This window comes from Pogona vitticeps, chromosome 3, assembly GCF_051106095.1.
Source record: "Pogona vitticeps strain Pit_001003342236 chromosome 3, PviZW2.1, whole genome shotgun sequence".
In the NCBI taxonomy this organism is placed as follows: domain Eukaryota; kingdom Metazoa; phylum Chordata; class Lepidosauria; order Squamata; family Agamidae; genus Pogona; species Pogona vitticeps.
Genome location: NC_135785.1, coordinates 92,357,921 through 92,379,889, shown reverse-complemented (window position 1 = coordinate 92,379,889; position 21,969 = coordinate 92,357,921). Strand labels below are relative to the sequence as shown.

The 21,969-nt window shown below is 42.1% G+C and overlaps 1 protein-coding gene across 1 annotated transcript in view; it reads right to left on the bottom strand.

Annotated features, from left to right (window-relative positions):
- The window catches only part of CDH23 (cadherin related 23), a 622,327-nt gene that overhangs the window by 445,088 nt on the left and 155,270 nt on the right, over positions 1-21,969 (bottom strand). Inside the window, exons 4-6 of the mRNA XM_072995232.2 lie at positions 20,824-20,966; positions 17,714-17,761; positions 15,524-15,616 (exon numbers count right to left, since the gene is read on the bottom strand). Of these exons, the coding sequence (XP_072851333.2) occupies positions 15,524-15,616; positions 17,714-17,761; positions 20,824-20,966 (284 nt within the window). The remainder of the gene's footprint in view (positions 1-15,523; positions 15,617-17,713; positions 17,762-20,823; positions 20,967-21,969) is intronic.

Sequence of the window (21,969 nt, the reverse complement as noted above, 5' to 3'; positions counted from 1 at the left end):
TATGGAGGAGTGAGATATATGTACTTTGAATAAAATAAATATTAATAAAGAGGAATAAAGACCAGCATCATAAAGGAAATTGATAGCCAGATCAATAGAAGGAAGGAAGGAAGGAAGGAAGGAAGGAAAAACTTTTTCAAATTGTGGGCTTTTACTTGGGTGGTATTTTTAAAGGAGGTGAATGTATTCAGCCCACATGAGAACAGGAACAGTGGCTGCCTTCCTCTATTTTCCTTTACGCTTAGCAAGATGGTTTGCAATAGGAAAATGCAGGGGCAGCCATGATGATCATAAAACAAAGCCCAAAATCCAAACCTCATATTAGGATATTTAATAACAGGTATTTGGACAATATATCACGTTACACTCTTATTCAAACTTGACCTATTAATGAGTTGTTTGGATTTTGTACTTTGGAATCTTAATGTACAGAACAAACACATAATGTTATCTGCTTGTTGTGAAAGAGCTGATAGATGGTTTTTAAAAACTGAGATCAGTAGTAATAAATCACATATGGAAGAAGACTGGGATCATAAACTGTTTTTATAATCCCAATCTAGTTCTGGACTGATTTTTTTTGGGGGGGGGCGAACATGTGGCTAACTTTCTTGACATTTGGGTGAGATGAAGTGAAAGGAAAAAAAGATATTGCCTGTGAAATTTGATGGGGGGTGTCATAAGGCAGCTATTTTATTTCCAAATAATATCCTTGAGAGGAAACAGTCTCCTAACATTTTCTGTGGGAAGAAAGGGCTAGGAGAAGTGCTGCTACCTCTTGTTATAGGATCAAAACAAAACAGTTTTTTGAAGCAATGAAATGATTGTTCACTAGTGGCATTTGTATTCTGCTTTTCCTTCAGTAAGTTCAAGGCAGTATACCTAGCTCTCCTCCCCCTACTTTATTTTCACAATAACCCTGTGAGGAAAGCTATGCTGAGAAGACTGTACCTGGCCCAAGGTCACCCACTAAAGAAGGAGAAGGAGTCTATGTCAACTGATATTTAATAGGTAGAGGTGAGATCAAATGGTGATTTATCTCATGTTTTTGACCATTATTGTCACAGTCAAAATCCATTTATTTTCTGGTGACGACATGATGTACAGGCAATTACAAACCAGCCCGATCCTTTTTCATGGTTATCTGCACCTTTTTGGATTACTGGCAGGGGCTGCTGCTTTTTCAGCTTGGTGTGATTATGTCATTTTGATTTTATTTCTGGCATGTGGGATCCCTCATGTCGAATGAAAGCAAGCCAACGCAGAAGCACACCTGTGACAAACCCAGACCTACTGGGATCTATCACACAGTTACTAAGCTGCCACCAACCATTCCCTATAATAAGTCACACAGACCAGGGATGGATTTTTAAACAACAAAAGAATAAGGTTTATTTTAAATACAAACAGGGTAAATAAAACAATCAGGTGAATAAAATAAAGTAACGTGGCTTATTCTCACACACACAAGCATACAGTTTGGTTCACCTAGAACCTTTAACTTAAAGCACAGACCCTGAACCCATCAGTTCTGGCTAACCCACAGACACCTGAACTTATCAGGTTGGTACTCTGACACACAGTAGTACCCTGTCAGACACCCAGACTCCCACAACAGCTTCTTCTTCCCCAGCTGCTGCTTCGTCCCAACCCAGTGTCTCACAGTCTGTCTCAGCATCTCCTCTTCACCACACAGGCATCACATATTTATACAGTACAGCCCCTCCTCCTGATGTCCCGCCTTCCACTCCCCATAGGATGGAACTTTCCCTCCAAACCCATGACAGACAGGTAACATCAGTGCTGTTATGTAACACCTCCCCTCTTTAAAAGTTGTTTTGTAGGGGGAAAGCTAAAAGTGCTTTTCACCAAAAAAACAACCTGCATAAAATACACAACAACATTTATACATACCATATAATACTTACATATACTTACACTCCAAGTTAACCATAGCAAATATGCATTTAAACATTTTACCATATACAGTACATCAATTTACCTTTATTAATACCAACCAAATTCAAAACCAGGTACATTTTAACTTTTTGTTCACCATTATATACATATAGTCCATGTTCTTTCGCCGTCTTCAGTCTTCAGGTCTTCTTGATAAGGCGTCAGCAACACAGTTCACTGACCCTCTGACCACCTTCACTTCAAAGTCATAGTCCTGTAAGTTCAAAGCCCACCTCATAAGTTTGCTATTGTGGGTTTTCATCGTCTTTAACCATTGCAATGGTGAATGGTCAGTACACAGAATAAAATGTCTTCCCCAGATGTAAGGCTTGGCCTTCTGGATCGCGTAGACTATGGCCAAACACTCCTTCTCCACGGTTGCCAAATGTCTCTCACCTTTTTGGAGTTTCCTACTCAGGTAGGACACTGGATGCTGGTCACCATTCTCATCCTCCTGGCACAGAACTGCTCCTACCCCGCTGTTAGACGCATCGGTGTAGATGATGAACTCCCGGTCGAAGTCTGGAGCACGCAGGACAGGATAGTTGATCAACGCCTCCTTCAACCTCTGGAACGCCGCCTCACAGTCGCTGGTCCACGGGATGCGGTCATCAGCCTTCTTCCTCGTCAGATCGGTCAGCGGAGCCGCAATCTCGCTAAACCTCGGGATGAACTTTCTGTAGTAGCCCACCAACCCAAGAAATGATTTGACTTTTTTCTTGGTGTTGGGTCTGGGCCAATCACGAACAGCTTCTATTTTGGCCTCCAGGGGTTTTATCACTCCTCCCCCTACCTTGTGACCCAAGTATTTTCTTTCTGGGATACCCAGCTGCAGTTTGCTCTCTCTGCAGAGCCTAGGCCAAAGCACTTCCTCCCCTGGGTCAAAGTGCCTCTGTCTAGCTTTGCGGTCATACCATGTTTTCTGTTTGACCTTCTGCGCTTGCAGGTTTTCTGCTGCCAGCTCTAGATTTCGCTTTAGGTCATTCATCAAGGTGTCTATGTAAGTCACAACGTCTTGTGGGTCATCCTGGGTGATCTGCTCCCAATTTTGTTTTATCAAATCAAGGGGCCCTTTCACCCTTCTCCCAAATAAAAGTTCGAATGGACTGAACCCGGTACTGGCTTGTGGCACTGATCGATAAGCAAACAAAAGGGATTGCAGCTTCTGGTCCCAATTGTTTGGATTCTCTGCCAAGTAAGCCCTAATCATGCGCATTAGAGTCCCATTGAACTTCTCAGTTAACCCATTACTTTCCGGATGATAAGCAGTGGTTTCCTTGTGCTTTATTCCACAGATTTGCCATAAGCGTTTCATGAGCTTTGACGTGAACGATGCCCCCAAATCTGTGATTATCTCTGAGGCAAATCCCATCCTGGACATGTACCCCACCAAAGCATCGGCCACTGTGTTAGTTTCGATGTTTGTCAAGGGTATGGCTTCAGGATACCTTGTGGCATGGTCCACAATTGTTAGTATGAACCTATTCCCCCTCTTTGTGGCCTTGGGCAAAGGTCCCACAATATCCACCCCTATGCATTTGAACGGAGTGTCAATCACAGGCAAAGGGCACAACTTTGCTTTGGTCCTGTCGCGGTTATTCCCCTGCCTTTGACACACATCACATTGTTTACAGAACTCCCTGATCTGCTTCCCTATGTCAGGCCAGTAGAAATTCTGTGTGATTCTCTGCTGTGTTTTGTTCACTCCTAAGTGTGCAGCAAACATGTCAGAGTGCCCCCTTTGTAAGATCATGGGGCGATACTTTTCAGGTACCACCAGTTGACTTCTGATCCCATCTCCCCCTTTTGAGATGTTCCTCAGGGTTTCTCTATATAAAATCCCCTTTTTCTCCAGAAATCTCACTGGGGTTTCAGGTGTTAGCTGGGCGTCAGTCACCTGTTCAAAACACTTTTGGAGAGTGGCGTCTGCCTTTTGCTCCTGTCCAAATCTGCTGTCTGTGGTTAAGGTTTCCACCACAGCTTCTGAACTCCCCTCTGCTTCCGCCTCTGGCTCATCATTACCCCCCTGAACTGTCCCCGTGGTGGCTTGTGAGCGTGTAATCACTAGCACCCTTTTCACATGTTCAGCCAGGTCATTTCCCACGAGCACGGCTGCTGGCAGAGTAGATGAAATCGCTATCCGCCAATCTCCCCTCCAGCCTTGAAAGTTGACAGGTACCTCTGCTACTGGCAGAGAGATTACCTGCCCCTCAATACCTGCTACCTTTATGCTCTCATTTGGGATTATAAACTCCCGGGGAATGATATCGGGATGGCACAGGGTTACCTGGGAACAAGTGTCCCGCAGCCCCCTATACTGACGGTCAAGTATTCCTACGTCCACCCCGGCTGTCTCAAACAACTGAGAATCTGTTTTTATCAGCAAGCAGCGCTTTACCTCCACCAGAGGACCATTTTCCTCAGCCTGATCAGCAGAGGTAGCTGTTCCAGACTGAGTAGCTATGGCAACAGGCTCCCTCTGTGACACTGAGCCTTGCTCTTTCTGGACACAGAACACAGCTTTTGGCTTGGTCCCACTAGAATTCTGAGGCACCATTCCTTTTAGCTGCTTCAATTTCTCACACTCTGAGATCAGATGACCCTTTCCCTGACAGAAATAGCATTTTCTGGTGTATTTTGATTCTCTCTCCTCTTGTTTGGGTTTTCCCTCCAAATTCTGAGGGCTTGGTTTCATGCCTGAGGGCTTCCCTTCACCATGGGCCCCTCCCCCTTGCTGGCTTTTCCCTGGTCCCTGAGAGTACTTGCTGTAGGTTTCTTTGGGTTTACCTACAGATTTCCCCTCACCCAAGGGCTTTCTTATTTGGGAGATAAAATCCGCGATCTCTGCGGCTGCTGCCACAGATTTCGGTTTCCTTTCCCTCACCTGGAATTTCAATTCCCCATGCAGGACTGAATAGAACTGTTCCAGGGCTATCAAGTCTTTAAGCTGTTCATAGGTCTCTGTTCCCTCCTGCGACAGCCATTTCTCAAGCAGCCTCACCAATTGGGCCCCCACTTGGGTAAAAGTCTGTTCTGGCTTCTTGGTGAGGGACCTGAACCTTTGTCTCAGCTGCTCTGCATTTATCCCATGTCTTGCGAACACCAGTTTTTTAAACTCTGCAAAATCTTTCATCCGTTCCTCAGGCATCTCGGCATAAACCTCAGCCAGGCTACCACTGATTAAAGAACGCATGATGGTCATCTTCTCAGTTTCCCTCACTGAGAAGTCCACAAACGCTCTTTCCACTAAGGAAAAGAACACCTCAGGACAATCTCCCTTGTGGTACACAGGGAATTTCTTCAGGTCAGCTTTAGACAGTTGGCCTCCCTCAGAATCCCTATTGTTATTATTGTTCTGGTTCATCAGTTCCAGTTTTCTTAATTCAAACGCCATTTTGTCTCTCTCCAATCTTTCTTCTCTTTCCAATCTCTCTATTTCAAATTGCCTTTGTTTCTCTCTTTCCCTTTGCTCCATTTCAAATTGCCTTTCCCTTTCCTCCCTTCTTTCTCTCTCTAATCTTTCCTCCATTTCCCTCACCCTCAGCTCATGCTGTTGGGCTAGGAGTATTTTTCTGAGTTCTGGGTCCTGCTCTCCTGTGCTGTCACCTTGCACTGAGCCAAATTCCTCCTCAGAACCTTGGTCAATCTGGGGGTCTTTCACTTCACTCATTTCTGCTACTTGGCTTCGAGTCAAGGGCATAACCCCCCCCTCAGAACAGGCTGCTTTAAAAAGTCAAGCCTCAAAATAAAACGACCACTTTTTTCCTTTTTGCCTCAGAACCAGCTCTCCCCAGAGATTGCTGCTGTTCTTCAGCACTAAATTTGCAACAGTATCGAGTCAGAGCCTACCCCCCTCTGCTGGGCCTCTCAGCTGGCAAGCTAGCTCACTGTTGCTACGCAGTTTTGCCTCAGCGTTTTCCCGCCAAAATCAGGCTGCCTCAGAGCACCTTAATCTAAGTCTCCCCAGTTGGCACGTTCTTCTACTAGTGCACCTCCCCGTGAGGTACACCTAGAAGATTACCTACGCGCCTCAGACTGTCCCTGACTAGACCCCCCTTGCTCTGGGCACACTTGCCAAGGCTTTGCTGGACCGCTGGACAACTGGACCAGTCGTATCCCACACGCTGGACACCAATCAATGTGACAAACCCAGACCTACTGGGATCTATCACACAGTTACTAAGCTGCCACCAACCATTCCCTATAATAAGTCACACAGACCAGGGATGGATTTTTAAACAACAAAAGAATAAGGTTTATTTTAAATACAAACAGGGTAAATAAAACAATCAGGTGAATAAAATAAAGTAACGTGGCTTATTCTCACACACACAAGCATACAGTTTGGTTCACCTAGAACCTTTAACTTAAAGCACAGACCCTGAACCCATCAGTTCTGGCTAACCCACAGACACCTGAACTTATCAGGTTGGTACTCTGACACACAGTAGTACCCTGTCAGACACCCAGACTCCCACAACAGCTTCTTCTTCCCCAGCTGCTGCTTCGTCCCAACCCAGTGTCTCACAGTCTGTCTCAGCATCTCCTCTTCACCACACAGGCATCACATATTTATACAGTACAGCCCCTCCTCCTGATGTCCCGCCTTCCACTCCCCATAGGATGGAACTTTCCCTCCAAACCCATGACAGACAGGTAACATCAGTGCTGTTATGTAACAACACCCCTTCCATATAGTTTCCTATCTGAAAAATAAGTTCACTTTTGCCATCCTATCGTCTGAAAATGTTTCCTGATTTTCCTGATTTTCTTAGCTATAAAGCAGGATTACAAACACTGGTATGTGTGGGAGAGAACATTTGGTCTCAGTCTCTCCTTAACCATTGTCGAAATCAGAACAGTTCCAAAACATCTCAAGGGGACACAATAACACTTGATTACAGTATATGGGTTCCAGCACCTCTCCCTCATTTTGTTTCAGGCTTTGGATTTGGGGTGGGGGGGCAGTATTCTTAGATCACTGATGCAGCGTGGCTGGGAGGACTATGCTCCACTCTCACCCATGTCCTGAGGTCACATGGGGGGGGGGTGTGAGTATTTCTGCCTCCAAGGATATGCATGTTCTATCCATAGTAAAAAGAAAGCCAGGGATGATTCAGTTCTCTTTTTGACCCTGGGCCCTCCTTTCGGAGGTGGCACTGTTGTGGTGCCTAACAGTCTAAGTCAGAAGGTCTATAATTCAGATTTTTCCTTGCTTTGAACTATGAGGGTGACACTAGATATAGTACTGTTTTTTTTCAGGTTCAGCCATATCACCCCTATCTCTGCCATGTCCAGGCAGGTGGCAATATTATGGGGGAATCAAGTAAACCACACACAAGCATGAAATAGCTCTAGATATCTCATTTACGGGTCACATTCAGAACAGGATCAGAGTTTGGCATCCTTGGGCATTTGCTAAGGGCCACACCACCCACAGGAGGTCTGTCAAGCCATGGCACCCTTTTGTTATGATCCTGATCTTCCGCTTTGCTTCCTGGTTTATATCTGACCTCTCACCAAGTACACAGTGAGAAGAAAAAGCAATATGGAGTACCATCTTCCACTTACTTTATTCTTTTCCTGCACCCAAAAGGAGGGGGCAAGCAAATTAAAATTGTGAAGGCAATCAGTAGACTTGAGTGGTTCACTGAGGAGCAATGTCCAAACAACAACAACAACAACAACAACAACAACAACAACAAAACCAAACGTAGAGGTGGCCCTGGGCAAAGCTGTCCGTGCAGCTCACTGTGGATTCACACGACTGCTGCTCTTCTGAATGTACCAATCTGTAGTCACCATTGTTGTGAGCATTCGCACACAACCTAGTAGACTTTGAGAGTGGGGGTGGCCTGAGTAAGTGGACCTGATTTTTTCTGTGCTCAGACTCCACTGAAAAATTTTGTGATGGTAATTTTACAATCTATTTGGGAATGAATAGCTACTGAATTTCACGTCACATAATGACAGTCTCTACCAGCTCATGAAGGTCGATGTTGTTACCAACCTGCACTGCTGTTTTAAAACGAAGAGGTCTTTGCACCTGTAAGCAAAGAGGGATCCAGACAGTTTCCAAACTGCTTTGGAAGAGTTTCCTGTAGCCTAAAACAGTGATAATTTAGAAAGCCTGCTCCACCTCTTGCCCAGCTGATACAACTGCTCCTCAGCAACATTTACCAATGGATGCTGCCAGAGAATAGTTGCTCCAGTTTTTCTGTGAGTTGAGGGCAACAAAGCAACCAGCAATTATATGGGGAGCAAGAGAGAATATTCCCCCCATACCAATTTCTTCATTTTAAAGAAGTACATTACAGATGCAGTGGCCATAGTCCTATTAATTAAATGCACTGGCATAAATCAAACGCTATAAATCGCAGCAACAAAGTTAAGAAGTCAACATTTGTATTGCTTGCCATGTGCTAAGTCACACAATGGGTGCACAAAAAGAAGACAAGTGTTGAGTCCTTAACTAGCAACAATTTAATGTGACAATTTGTTCTCTTTGACTTACACTGGCATATATATAAATAGCAGGACTCTGGTAGATGTGTCATAGTGGTATTTGTGTTATGCACATAGATTACACTAACACAGTGCAGATTTGCCCCCACCCTAGAAAAAATCCTGCTCATTCCCTTGAGCAGCTGTGGTGGAAAAGTCAAGATGACTCCAGTCTGGAGTCCATATTAATGCTGTGATGAAGGTGGTTAAAAAGAATTTGTATTTTTCCACCAGAGAAGCTATTTTGAGCTGTGAATACTCTAATGTTTGATTACACCAAAAAAAAAAAAAAAAAAAAAAAAAAAAAAAAAAAGACAACTCAGTGTTTACACTAGCACTTTTGCTAGTTGCTCTACATACATTTTATTTATAGTTGCTCCTATCTGGTGCTGGGTCCCATGGTTAACCCAAATCGTAATAAGGTCTTCTTGTCCTTTGCTCTTTGTTTTTATCTAAGCCATATTTTATCTTCTGGGCCTGACTCTATTTTTTTATTAAATTGTGTTTACAAATTTATTGGGAATGCCATTGTATTTTATGACTGGTTTTAATTGTTGCTACTTGTGGCTGAGTGGCATGTATAAGGGCAGGGAATCAATTTTCATATTAAATAACATACATATAGTAAGATATAGACGGGAACGTTTCTTCTCTCTTCTCTGGCCTAGTGTGTCATTCCTCAAGCTGGTAGAAATCAGAGCCAGAGCAAGACATTTTGCTCCAACAAACAGCACATCCTCCTCCTTTGTCAAGGTATGTAGCACCCCAAGCCATTCAGGATTGTTTGTTTGTTTGTGTGTTTTGGAGGCATATAATTATACAAGCACCTGACAGTAAAAATATAATAACAAATTCCATAATAAATGATTTAACACCCTTCATGACACTATCATACCTGCCAGGTGAGGTGCCCACCTCAGTCTCTCTAACAGTAGGACCAGCTCTGGCAACCATGTAAAGCTTTAATAGGCACAGTATTTTGCCCATCTGCTTCCACATTAACATACTGAGCCCCTGACATTATTTTCCACAAGCCCTGCTGAGAGTACCCTCCTTCTCTAAAGAACCAAAGTGGGGAAAATAACAATAAGGATTTTGGTCACAACCACAGCTTGGAAAAATTACTTTTGTGGAAAAAGCAATATCCCCGATTCTGTATACTGGGAAATGTAATTTTAAATAATTCTTTTTCCCAAGCTTTGGCCATGGTATTATGAATATTTTTTTTCCTGTCCATTCAGAAGCTCTGTTCCTAATGACCTTCATAAAGAGGTTGAAATTGTGGCTGTTCTCTTTAGCTTTTAATGTGTGCCAAGATGGCTATTGTTTTTATCTTGTCATTGTTCATTTCTTTTAATTGCTTTCTTTTTTTAACTAATGTATGTTTTATAATTTTAGCATTTAAGCACCTCGTGAATATATTAGAAAATGTGGAGTTTTAAACTGTAATAAATAATAACATACAGTGGTGCCTCACTTGACAATGTTAATCCATTCCAGCGAAATCGCTGTAGTGCGAAATCGTTGTCAAGCGGGGGAAAAAACCCATTGAAATGCATTAAAAACTGGTTAATGCGTTCCAATGGGCTAAATACCTAATCGTCCAGCGAAGCTCCTCCATAGGGTGGACATTTTCCGGTGCCTGTACAGCGAAAATTAAGTCCTGAAAACAGCACGGAGCCATTTTGCACAGCGGGCAGCCATTTTGAAACCTGATGTTCAGCTGTTTTCTGATAACCGTAAAGCGAAAAATCTGTTCCTGAAGCAGGGAACCGATAATCATAAAGCGAATTTTTCCCATTAAAACGTCATTTTGCAATCGCTTTTGCGATTGCAAAACCTCATCAAGTGGATTCGTTGTTTAACGAGGTAATCGTTAAGCGGGGTGCCACTGTATACTAAATAAAACATGTAATTCCCCTCCTGCATTCCTCCTGCATTCCAGACTTCATCAGAGCCTCAAGCTTGTGTGACTAGAGAGAGTAGGTGAATGGGTGGGTTGACTATGTGTTACTACTAAGTTATCTCATTACTTAAGCAAACTGACCACTAACATCAGAATTTGACCTAGTTCTGAAAAGGTTAGCAAAATTTGTACTAGAATGCCGAGCTATGAACTTCATGATGAAATAACTAAGCTAAATATGAATGAATCTGGTAAGATAAGCCCAAGCAAACATCAAAGCCCATCAAGAAAGGATCAGAATTGAACAACAGATAGTATATGATTCCAGTGCTTCACCAAGCACTAGGAAATGTTAACAAGTAACTTTTGCACCAGCTGCAACAGCTCCATATTAGCAGCAGCATGGGCAACATGATTAGTAAGCTCTCCTCCTTCCTTTTCAAATGAGGATGATTTCCCCATTACATCTGAGTTGATTACCCGGACTGTGAAGGGGAAGCTCCAAAGCCCCTGAGACAGCTGTTAACTTAGTAGTATTAAAATGATAACTCTGTTCTGTCAAGTCCATTCCAACTTATGGTGATCTTTTCCAGAGTTTTCTAGGTGGAGAGTAATCAGAAGTGGTTTACCATTCCTTTCTTCTGGGAGTGTCCTGGGACTGTGCAATTTACTCAAGGCACACAGGCTGATTTCTCCCAAGGAGGCATGATAGAGAATCGAACTCCCAAACCCTGTATCGGCAGACGGGTATCTAAATCACTGAGTAAGCTATTATCTTAGTGGTGGTAGTGGTGGTGGTGGGGATGTACTGAAGTAACTCTGTCTGTGTGTATGTGTGTGCGTGTGTGTGTGTACATGTGTATGTGTATATACATGTGCTAGTAGTAGGCATCCTTCAGTCTCGAGAGACTATGGTAACGTGCTCTGTATGGAGGTCTTGGAACAACATCTAGTGTGGCTGAGAAGGCAAATTCGAGAGTAACAATCCATTCCACACTGAAGACAAATATAATCTGTCCTCTGTCCAGCTCCCTGATTTTGCTTGTTTCAGGGCTGCCTCTTTGCCTCGGCCTGTTGGTCAAGGGTCTCTTCAAATTGGGAGAGGCCATGATGCACCGCCTACCTCCAGGCTGAACGCTCAGACGTCAACGTTTCCCATCTGTTGAGGTCTATTCCTAAGGCCTTCAGATCCTGCTTGCAGATGTCCTTGTATTGCAGCTGTGGTCTCTTTCTGGGGCAGTTTCCCTGCACTATTTCTCCATACAGGAGATATTTTGGAATCATGTGCTAAGATATATATGTATAAAGGAAAGAAATGTATGCATGAGAGATCCTCACCTCCTACCCTGTCTCCTTTCCAAGAGCTTCAGGAAAGGGAAGGGTGATCAGGGAGTCTCTGTAGATCACACTGGGGAGCTAACATGTCTGTAAAATAAACCACAACCAACCTGAGGCAAAATATTGGGCCACAAATCATTTGGGGCCTAGATGAAATATTTAGAAGACGGATCAATACTCCACAGACTATTTGTTTACCTTCAAGAGCTGCAAATTTTGGGTCAAATCTCATCAGTGTTTGACAACAAAGCCTGTGTTGAATCAATGAATAAGAGTTATAATTGTTGTTCTTTGTCTAAATTACGCCTTTAAGAATCAAGTGTATTATAAACCCAACTGCCAGGAGATGTGCTACTTCTGGCCTGAAGTCACTCTCAAAGGACTGCTTCAAATAATTTGTGTCATTCTAAAACAGATGGAACAGAAAGCAAACTTAGCTTCCTGACTCTTATTACCACAAGGAGGCTAATGAAGGTTCCTCACACATGCGGGAAAAGCAGAGCAAAGGATCAAAGTCTAATCACAGCAGGATGCTAGGCAGTCTGATTATTAATGAACCATTGATAATGCAATAATTTGTACTTATAAATTACTAAATGTGGCTCAGGTTCATTCTCCCCCCCCCCAAATCATTCCCTCTTCTCTCTCTCTCTCTCTCTCTCTCTCTCTCTCATATACACGTGGACACACAAGTGCATACATACACCTACAGAGTCTTGGCTCAGTGCCAAAAGAATCTGTCTGTATTAGACAGAAATGTCGTGTACAGTTTGGAAGGACAAACTATGGAGACCTGGGAACTGTGAAAATCAAGAAGCAGAGAGACTTGAAAATATGCCTGTTGTTGTTGTTACATGCCATCAAGTTGCCTCTGACTTATGGTGACCCTATGAATGAGAAATTTCCAAAATGTCCTGTTCTCAACTGCCCTGCTCAGCTCTTACAAACTCAAGGCTTCCTTTATGGATTCAATCCATCTCATACTTAGTCATTCGTCATCTTCTATTCCTGCTGCCTTCTTTCCCAGTATTGTTCTCTCAGAAGCCTGCCTCTTCATGATGCACCCAAAGTAGGATGACCTCAGCTTCAATATTTCTGCCTCCAGAGATAGTTCAGGCTTTATTTCCTCCAGGGCCCACTTGTTTGTTTTTCTGGCCAACTAAGGTATCCACAAAACTCTATCCCATCACTATGTTTAAATCAAATCATATTTTCAGCTTCATAGTCCAGATTTCACACCTGTACATGGTGATTGGGAATACAAGAGTGTGGATGGATCTTGGTCTTGGTCTCCAGCAACACGTTCTTACACTTGATTATGTTTTCTAATTCCTTCATTGCTGCCTTTCAGAGTCTCGGTCTCCTTCTGGTTTCTTGGCCACAGTCTCCATTTGGACCGGAGTTGGGAACTTTAAGATATGTATGATAGTGTAGTAGAGTGGCTTGAGCAGGACACTTGGGACTGTCCTAGTGCTAAACCAATTGTACCATGCCAACCACACATATCTAGTTTTGAACTAAGAAAAAGAGAAGAGGGAAAGGTTTTGTGTGTGCGTGTGCGTGTGGTTTTTTTTGATATTGCTACAGTGAATTCAGCAGTGATGGCCAGCTACATCCCCCAGTGGATTCTTAAAAGATAGTTTGGTGCCTAGACCTAAAGAACTTCTGTCTTAGGTTAAATGCATTGAACATGTATATTTTTATAATAAAATATTTAGAATAAAATACATAAGAACACCTATGAAGCAAATAATTTAAATCCGCATTTGACTGTGTTTAAAATAAAATAGAAAATAGATAGATGAGGAGATGGGACAGGGTGGCCTTATGAATGAACACATGCAAAATTAATGTGGACAGGAATTAGAATGAGGTCTTGGTCACACAAGGGATATGTTACAGGTTTTGTCTGTATTTTTTTCCCCTGGTCATACGACACAGAGTTAAGACCAAGACATTTTCCTGGCTAGCAGTGTAACTGCGGAACATTTCTCTATCACCAGGAGGGCTGTGTTATTTTGTACTTTTGTTGTACCAGTGCATTCCTTACTGGGATTGCCTGTGTGCACAACTTTCCCTGCCTCTTTTCAGAATCAAAGCCAGGAAGATGCAGCACACACATTATTTTTTTAAAAAATATTTGTGCTCAATACATCAAAATATTGGTAAAAGTATGTCACTGGGGGGCTGCCACCATTACATTGCTGGGGAGTAGTAATTTTTTTCTTTCTTGTGGGAAGATACATTGAAATGTTGGTATGTCAGTGTCTCGTGTGTGTGCGAGAGAGAGATTGCCAGTTCTGCTGTGTGGATATCCCAAGTCCATTGTGTGCATATCTCAAGTCTATTTTGTGCAATGCATTTCTGCAGGTGCAGCCAGTCAAACAGAGGGACACTTCCCTAAACAGATACCCCTTCCTGATCAATATTCCCTCTAATTTCCACCCTCCCCCATGTGCGAGTCTGCCCTGCCTGCCCCCCACGTAGGGCTCCGTTGCAACAGGATTGGAAGGGGCTTGAAATGATAGCTGTGGGTGCACAAGGGAGGAGGAGAGCTGTGCGGAGGAGAGGTGGAATCAAGCACATTCATGCAGTCATACACCTTAGAGGGAGACTTGTTTCTGGTATATTGATGTATGCCATAGTGTAGCCAGCCATAATGATTCAGATAGGAGGAAAAAAATTGGTACTGAGGCTCCAATTGGAGCTGAGGCTCCAATACTTTGGCCATCTCATGAGAAGAGAAGACTCCTTGGAAAAGACCTTGATGTTAGGAAAGTGTGAAGGCAAGAGGAGAAGGGGACAACAGAGGATGAGATGGTTGGACAGTGTCATTGAAGCTACCAACATGAATTTGACACAACTCTGGGAGGCAGTAGAAGATAGGAGGGCCTGGTGTGCTCTGGTCCATGGGGTCACAAAGAGTCGGACACGACTAAACAACTAAACAACGAAATTGGTACTGCTAAACGTTCTTGGGAAATGTCCCAAATGTTCCAATGACACAAATGTGTCCTGGGATATAAACCACATGACCACAATTCAGTACAACAGAGGTATGGAAAGTATTGGAAAAACTAGAAAACATTTCCCTTGTCTGACCGGGGCCTTATCTGACAATTCCTATAAAGATGTGCACACCACCTTGGCTTCTCACTTTCAAAACCATTTATCAAGCCTCAAATACAGATATCAACCCAACTCTCAAGGCCAATGAGCCCATCTCTAACCTAGACATCCCCTTCCAATTCTCAGCCATGACACTTAGATAATATTTATGCATTGAAGACCACAACCCTTCCCCACAAGCAGGAGAGTCAGTAGGCCTGGAAAAATAACCTATTTATAGCACCTTATTGAGGAAACCCCAAGGGAAGAAACCCAAATATGAGCAGGATATTCTGATTTTTCAGAGGGAGCCAATTTTTGTTTTGTTTTATTAAGAAAAAACCCAGACTGGATGGATAATGCAATGGGTACTGTAGTAGAATAGGCATGGCTGAAGACTGGAACAATAAACAGAGTGATCTGTACAGCAATATTTTGTTGAAAAATTATTTGCAATGGTATAAAAAATGATATAAGATTCTTGAGTAAATATGCCCCTACTAACCATTACTTCTCTTAAATGCCAGACTTGGATCCCAAAATGCTTAATATATTTTTAGCTTCCCACATGATGAGAAGAAATTTCCTTTAGTTCACAACAACTGGAGAAATAACCTTCTTCCAATCAATTCAATCAAGTCCTTTTTCTTACAGAAGGGAAGAAATGGCAGCTCTTTCAAGTGGAAAAAAAAGAAGAAAAGTGCTTACCTCAGGGATGCGGACACTGTATGGCTGATTGTGAAATCTTGGTGCATTGTCATTGACATCTCCCACTTGGATATTCACTGACCCTTTGATAACCTGCGATCCAGACAATTCATACTTAGTTTGGTTATCTATGTAGTTGGATATTGTTGAATATTTCGTATTTCTTCAATTGCCAAGGAGAGAATATACTTCAGAAATGGTTACAATGTAACATTGCTTATGAACAAGGGGCACAGCTTTTCAAAAAACACGGTACAGTATTCACTTACTGTTAACAGGACATTTTTTTGGAGGACGGCAGACTGGGTGGCTAGGAATATGTTCCCACAACTCCTCCTCCTTCTCTCAGGATGCTTTCAGCTGTAATGGTGCACTTTTGCCCTGAGGGGATCTTTGTGAGAAAAGCAACTCTTTGCAACCTGGCACAGTTTTCTTGTTTAGGATGTCACTGAGGGCCTTGCACTGTGCACCCCATTTTGCTTCCTGTGATGCCTGTGTGTAGTGATGCCTGTATCTAGTGGTTTAAGTTTTTTTTTAAATGCTGTATTTAAAAGAACCCAAGGAGTCTATTTTTAAAAAAATAAAATAAAATACTATAACATGAAATAAGATCAAACACTAACGATAAGAGTAATGTAATGCTATAGTAAGAGTCATCTAATAGCGAACCATTCATACATTTATTTATTTATTTATTTATTTATTTATTTATTTATTTATTTATTTATTTATTTATTTATTCATTCATTCATTCATTCATTCATTCATTCATTCATTCATTCATTTAATGTACACAAGGCCAAACAATTAAATCCAAAAATTCTTGTTTTAAAGAGAGCTTTAATTGAAAACATCCCTAAAGAAAGAAAAGTGGGGTTTTTCCCCACTTTTGCCTGAGGCTAGAAATGGCTTTCTCTTTAACATATGAATGGCACAAGTGTGAGTCAGAACTATATGAATGGGGAAAAAAAAGAGAAGCTTCCCAGATCATTTCCAAGCAGGAGCCTCAGATGCACATCCAACTACATATTTGCATATTGTCAAGGCTCTACAATATGTTGACATAGGTGCACTTTATTCTTTTTCTTTTCCAGCTATTTCTCTACAAGCATTTTCAGAACTACAGGAGGAGGCATAAGATGGTACCTGAAATTCTTCAAAGCTTACACATATGGCCATCAACTTTTCTCTGAGAAAATAGTGTGCTTCTACAACAAGGGTGGACAATGCTGTTTTGCCAGGTCTCAGCCTTCCAACACTTCCTACTTTTTTGGGGTAGAGGAGAAAGTGAATTCCTAGTCCTAGAAGCCTTAAGAAGTAGCAGTTAAGCTTGCACCCATTAGTACCCAAAAAACGTCAGTTTCTCAAAACTTGAAATAGGTATCCAGACATTTCCAGTGGTTTTTTGTTTTGTTTTGTTTTGTTTTTTGCATTTTGTGGCATTTTTGATGGCCTGTGCAGCCCCAGGAGCAGAGGGTCCCAGGAGGAATAACTTGGCCCCTGAACTCAAAAACATTGCACACCCCTTTTCTATATAATAGAAACGGCCATTCCATGCTTGGTGAGCAGACATCCATCTAAAATATAATGCTAACTGTACCACAGCAGCAAACATCTCTTGCATCATATACAAAGCCAGCAAATTCATTTTGGCAGAAGAGATAGGGAACCCTGCAAGCATCTCTCTTTATTCCTGGAGTTAAAAATGCAACAGTAAAGTAAGTAACAATTCACTGTTCTTTCATGACATCCAAATCTGTTGCATGAGGCAACTATCTCACTCTGCCTGTTGACAGAGCTGGCAGGGGTCCACAAAGCTGCTTCTTTTAAAGGAAAACAATCAAATCATATTACAGACCTGTACTGCTCAGTTGCCTGAAGTTTGTTTTGTTGTTGTTATTGTTTGTTTGTTTGTTTTTTGTTTTTTTGATAAATGTGTGGGGGGTAGGATGGGCAGAACTGATGGTTATGCTTCCACAGTATTTTGTACATTGCTGTGCTGAAATAAGTTATGCCACAAATATCTCCCTACTTCCCTGGCTAATAGCATGTTTCTGTGTCCCTAAGAGAACTCCTTCAGAAAAGAGGTGGGAGCGCAGTAGCTTTAATCTTCTACCCAAAGACCATGTCATCTAGATCACCCCTAACATTTCCTTCCATTTAAAATCATGGAATAAATGTCACACTTACCCCTTGGCTGTCGCTGACAGAAAATTCAACCGTGAATTCTGACTTAGTCTGAAACAAGAAGAAGATATAATTAGAGATGCCATGCTGGTAATCTGTTGATAGAAGGCTTTGGATTTGAGCCTAATATTATTGCATACTTTTGTGGCCTGGAAGAAGATGAAGATATTGCCATACTAGGATATAAGGAGCTTATGATGAGGGAGCTAATGATAGGCAAACGCTGACATTTCTTTACCGGTAGTACAACATTTTAACGCTGGACGAGAGGTCTATGAAAACCAGAGAGTCAATGGATAAGAAGCCAGCTTTGCCAACTATACAAGCTATTTCTACAAAGTTTCCCATTATCTTAGTGTGTTAGCATAGGTGCCCTTTGCATTAAAAGTTATGGAAAAAGAGCATTTTATATCCACCTGGAAAACAGTGAGTACATGAGTAAGACCAATAAACAGAGAGTTGTTGCTATAGACCAGTCATAGAACATAAGAACAGCCATGCTGTCCCTAGTTTTGTTCCTACAGTGGTCTACTAGATGCCTATGGAAAATTCCCCCCAGCAAGATGGGAGGGGAAAGCGTATAGTCTTCTTCCATTGTTCCGACAGAACATAATATGCAACATAACCCACTCTGGATTCTTCTAATATAAGGAAGTTGAGGTGTAACATGAACATAGCAAATAAATACACTGTTGCCCACAGTGGGTTTTAGCTCAATAATAATTCAAACTAAGACTAACATTTAACAACTGAAGGTGTTTGGTCTAGTATCTCTGTTTACTCAAATGGACACATTGGGATGTCATGGTAAGTCAGGATTCCTTGGGAACTCTTGGCTTGCTATGGACAAGATAGTGTGTTGGCTCCCACTTTCTGGTGGGTCCTGTTTGAAGTGGCAGTGTCTAAACAAACCATGAACTCCAAAATGGCATGTAGACCTAGAATTTTAAGGCAATGTGCCACTTGGCCACATGACATGTACACCCAGAAGAAGCTAGCCTGCTGTTTACCATGACATGTCAATCAGCTAATGACTGAATTCAGACTTTAATGACAAACCTCTACATGTGAAGAGAGGAAAATACGGTAGAAGCTTCTAAGTCATCATTTTCCACATTCAAAGAGTGGAGCAAAATATATTTTGGAGGAGATGAGAAGTGAGTTTGGTGCCTGGCTGTGAAGACAGAGATCAGGAATTCAGTTTCCCACTATGTCTCTCAGGAGAGGAACCAGTCTGTGAAACTTTAGGCAAGCTGCACAGTCCCAGAGTACCCCAGAAGAAGGAAGTACCTAGAAGAGAGTACCCACTGCTGAGTACTCTCTACTGGGAAAACTCTGGAAGGATTGGCGTATCTCAGACTCAACTTGACAGTACAAAAATCATTGTTTTGCTTTGCAATAGACAGTTGTGTGAGCAGCAGAAGTGTTTCTTAAATTACGTAAGAAGGTATCAAGTTCTCTCTTTTTTTGCATGTGTGTTAAGCCCCATCATTCAGTGATCTTTGGCTTGCACAAATAGCAAGCCAGAGATCATGCAAAGCTCCAGCCACTATGCTCTACCACAGAGACAAAGGGTTCTGCCTTTTGAGTCTAGATTTACTGTATTCACTAGTGAACAGCTAGATTTCTAAGAGCAACAAGCGTTTTGTTAGTCAGGATGTGAGGCTACATTTCCCAGCTCCTTGCTTTCCTCTCTATTTTGCCATGAAAAATGTTTATCCTGAAGGGGTTTCAGAAAACAGGTTACTACAACATGCATTTTCCTCCCACAAATGTTTAGCTAATGTGATATGAGGCCTACATGGGATTTAGCTGCTGCCTCAGGGCAATGCCTGAAGCCAGTCTGTGAAGCCAAATGCCAAGGATAAAGGAGACATCATCCATTTGTTTCAGGTAGACACGCTGTCATCGCTTCCACTGCCAACCCCTTTCTATCATCTACTCCCTTTTCTACACCAGTACAATACAGAAGGGTGAAAGTGATGAAAGAGAGCTGAAGGCAGAGTGTTCTAGAACATGAAAATTACAGGCTAAGAAAAAGATTAGTCACACAGAAAGGGTGCTTTCCACTCTAATATACATCTTATCACATATTCTATTCATCAACATTCTTTTTCAAGTGAGCACCCTTCTGCATTTTTGCATTTAAAATATACTATATGGTGTCATATCACACATCTCTTCCCTTTGCTCAATTCATATTAAACCTCTCAAACTATCCCACAATCTTCTCTCCATGATTCCCAGTGTGGTGTAGTGGACAGAATGATGGACCAGGACTCTGGAGAACAGGATTCAGATTCCCGCTCAGCCATGGAAACTCACTGTGGGAGTGGAACTGGTAAAGCCACTCCTTAAATATCTCACTTACCTTGAAAGCCTTCTTAGCGTTACTTACGTATATGTCAATTCTGACTTGATGACACAGAACACACACACACACACGTCGTGTACAGGTCTCTTTTTCCACTTTCCTTATTTCAGGATGCATCCTCACCTCCTTTCCCCAGTTTTCAACTAATCACTTAATCTTCTTTCATTAGTTCTTATCTTATCCAATTATTTAGTCCCACTTTTATAGACATACTTTCAGCTTTTCATATCTGTCTCTGTTTCCCTTATAGATTAACATTTCATCAAAATACCACAGATGCATATTCCTTCCAATATAAATACAAACTCTATAAAATGTACAAGCAAATGACCGTGACTTAAAATGCACTGATTTGTATGCCACTCTTATTCATCCTGTTCACTATTTGAAGGGTATTCATATGCATAGCACTGGCCCAATTTGAATGGTCATTCAAAGCTTCATAAAGCGTGGTTTATTATATTGTGAAGCAACATCAGGTTCAAGGACCTCTTTCCTCTCTTCTTGGACTGTATACCAGCTTCAACTTGAAGGTCCTGGCTTGTACCAAGTCAGAGTTCCCCATTACACCCAAACCAGGGAACCTATCCTAGTTTTGTAATGGGAGACTCTGTCAATATAAGCTGGGACTTACATGCCGAAGCTGGCATGTGATAGGATAGAGGTCAAGGAAGAGAAGGAGCCTTCTTCTCAATTTTTATGCACATAAATATTTAGCACACAAGAGCACACACATTACCTCTCTGTCCAATGGTTGCCTCAGCCACACGACTCCAGTCAGGCTTTCCACGGCAAAGAATCGACTAGCTTCCTCCCCTACAACTCCATATACGAGGGGATCATTGTCTAGGTCACGAGCAAGCAGCTGTGTCACTGATGAACCTGCAGGGACACACACACACAAAAGAAAAACCCACATGAAAGTGAGTGGCATAGCAAAATGAGTCATAGTCATAATGGCAGGAGTCTCTTAATTCTTGGTAAGAACTTGAAAAGGGGCATTGGATCCATTAGGAATTATCCTCTATATTGTGCTAAATGTTTATAAGTAGACTAGACAGTGGAGACGTTGAAACTGACATGCTTTCAGCATTCAGATTTACTGCCAACTGTCTTGCCAAGTTGTACTGCAGTGACATGGGCAGCTGACCTCTCAGAGAGAGAAAAGTTAGAGAGTCATACATTATTTTAAGGAAAAGACAGGAAGAAATGGCACCAAAGGAATCATAGAAATGGTACTGAAAGAGGAGGTAATCAACAGAGATCACACACACACACACACACACACACAATTCTATTCTTTCTATTAGTCTGTCTGCACAGTGGGTGGTTTGAAAGACTGCTGTTAGGATAATCAGTGGTGGGGCTAAAGGTTGTGAAAGCAAAAGGCCAACCACCAGAGGATTTCCCCACCTTACCACACATTCTTCCAAGAAGCAGTCTTCCTCCCAAATACAGTCCTGAATAGCAACAAAACCCATGGAGAACATTTTCCCATCAATCTGATGCCTATGGTTCAGTGCATAGCTGCAGAATCAAAGCAGGGGCCTGTGCAAGCATGGGAGATGGAAAATTCTGATTTGACGGAAGTGCTGGCTTTGTTGTTTCTTTGCTTCATGAGCCATGGTAAACAACATTTATTCTTTGGGTCAGTTTTACAAAGCCCTGTTCCTGTACTGCTTTTCCACTTGCAAGGGGAAAATACAGTGGATTTCCTAATGTGGGAAAACAGGTGAGTAAAGGTCAATTCCACAAATTGCTAAAAGGAAATGTTAAATCTCCTTACTGCTGTTGGCCCCTTTTGAGTGAGACAAGGAGTGTGTGTTGGACAGAGGATATAAAGGATGGAGAAATAATGTAGGAAAAAAACTGTTCAAAGTGAGGA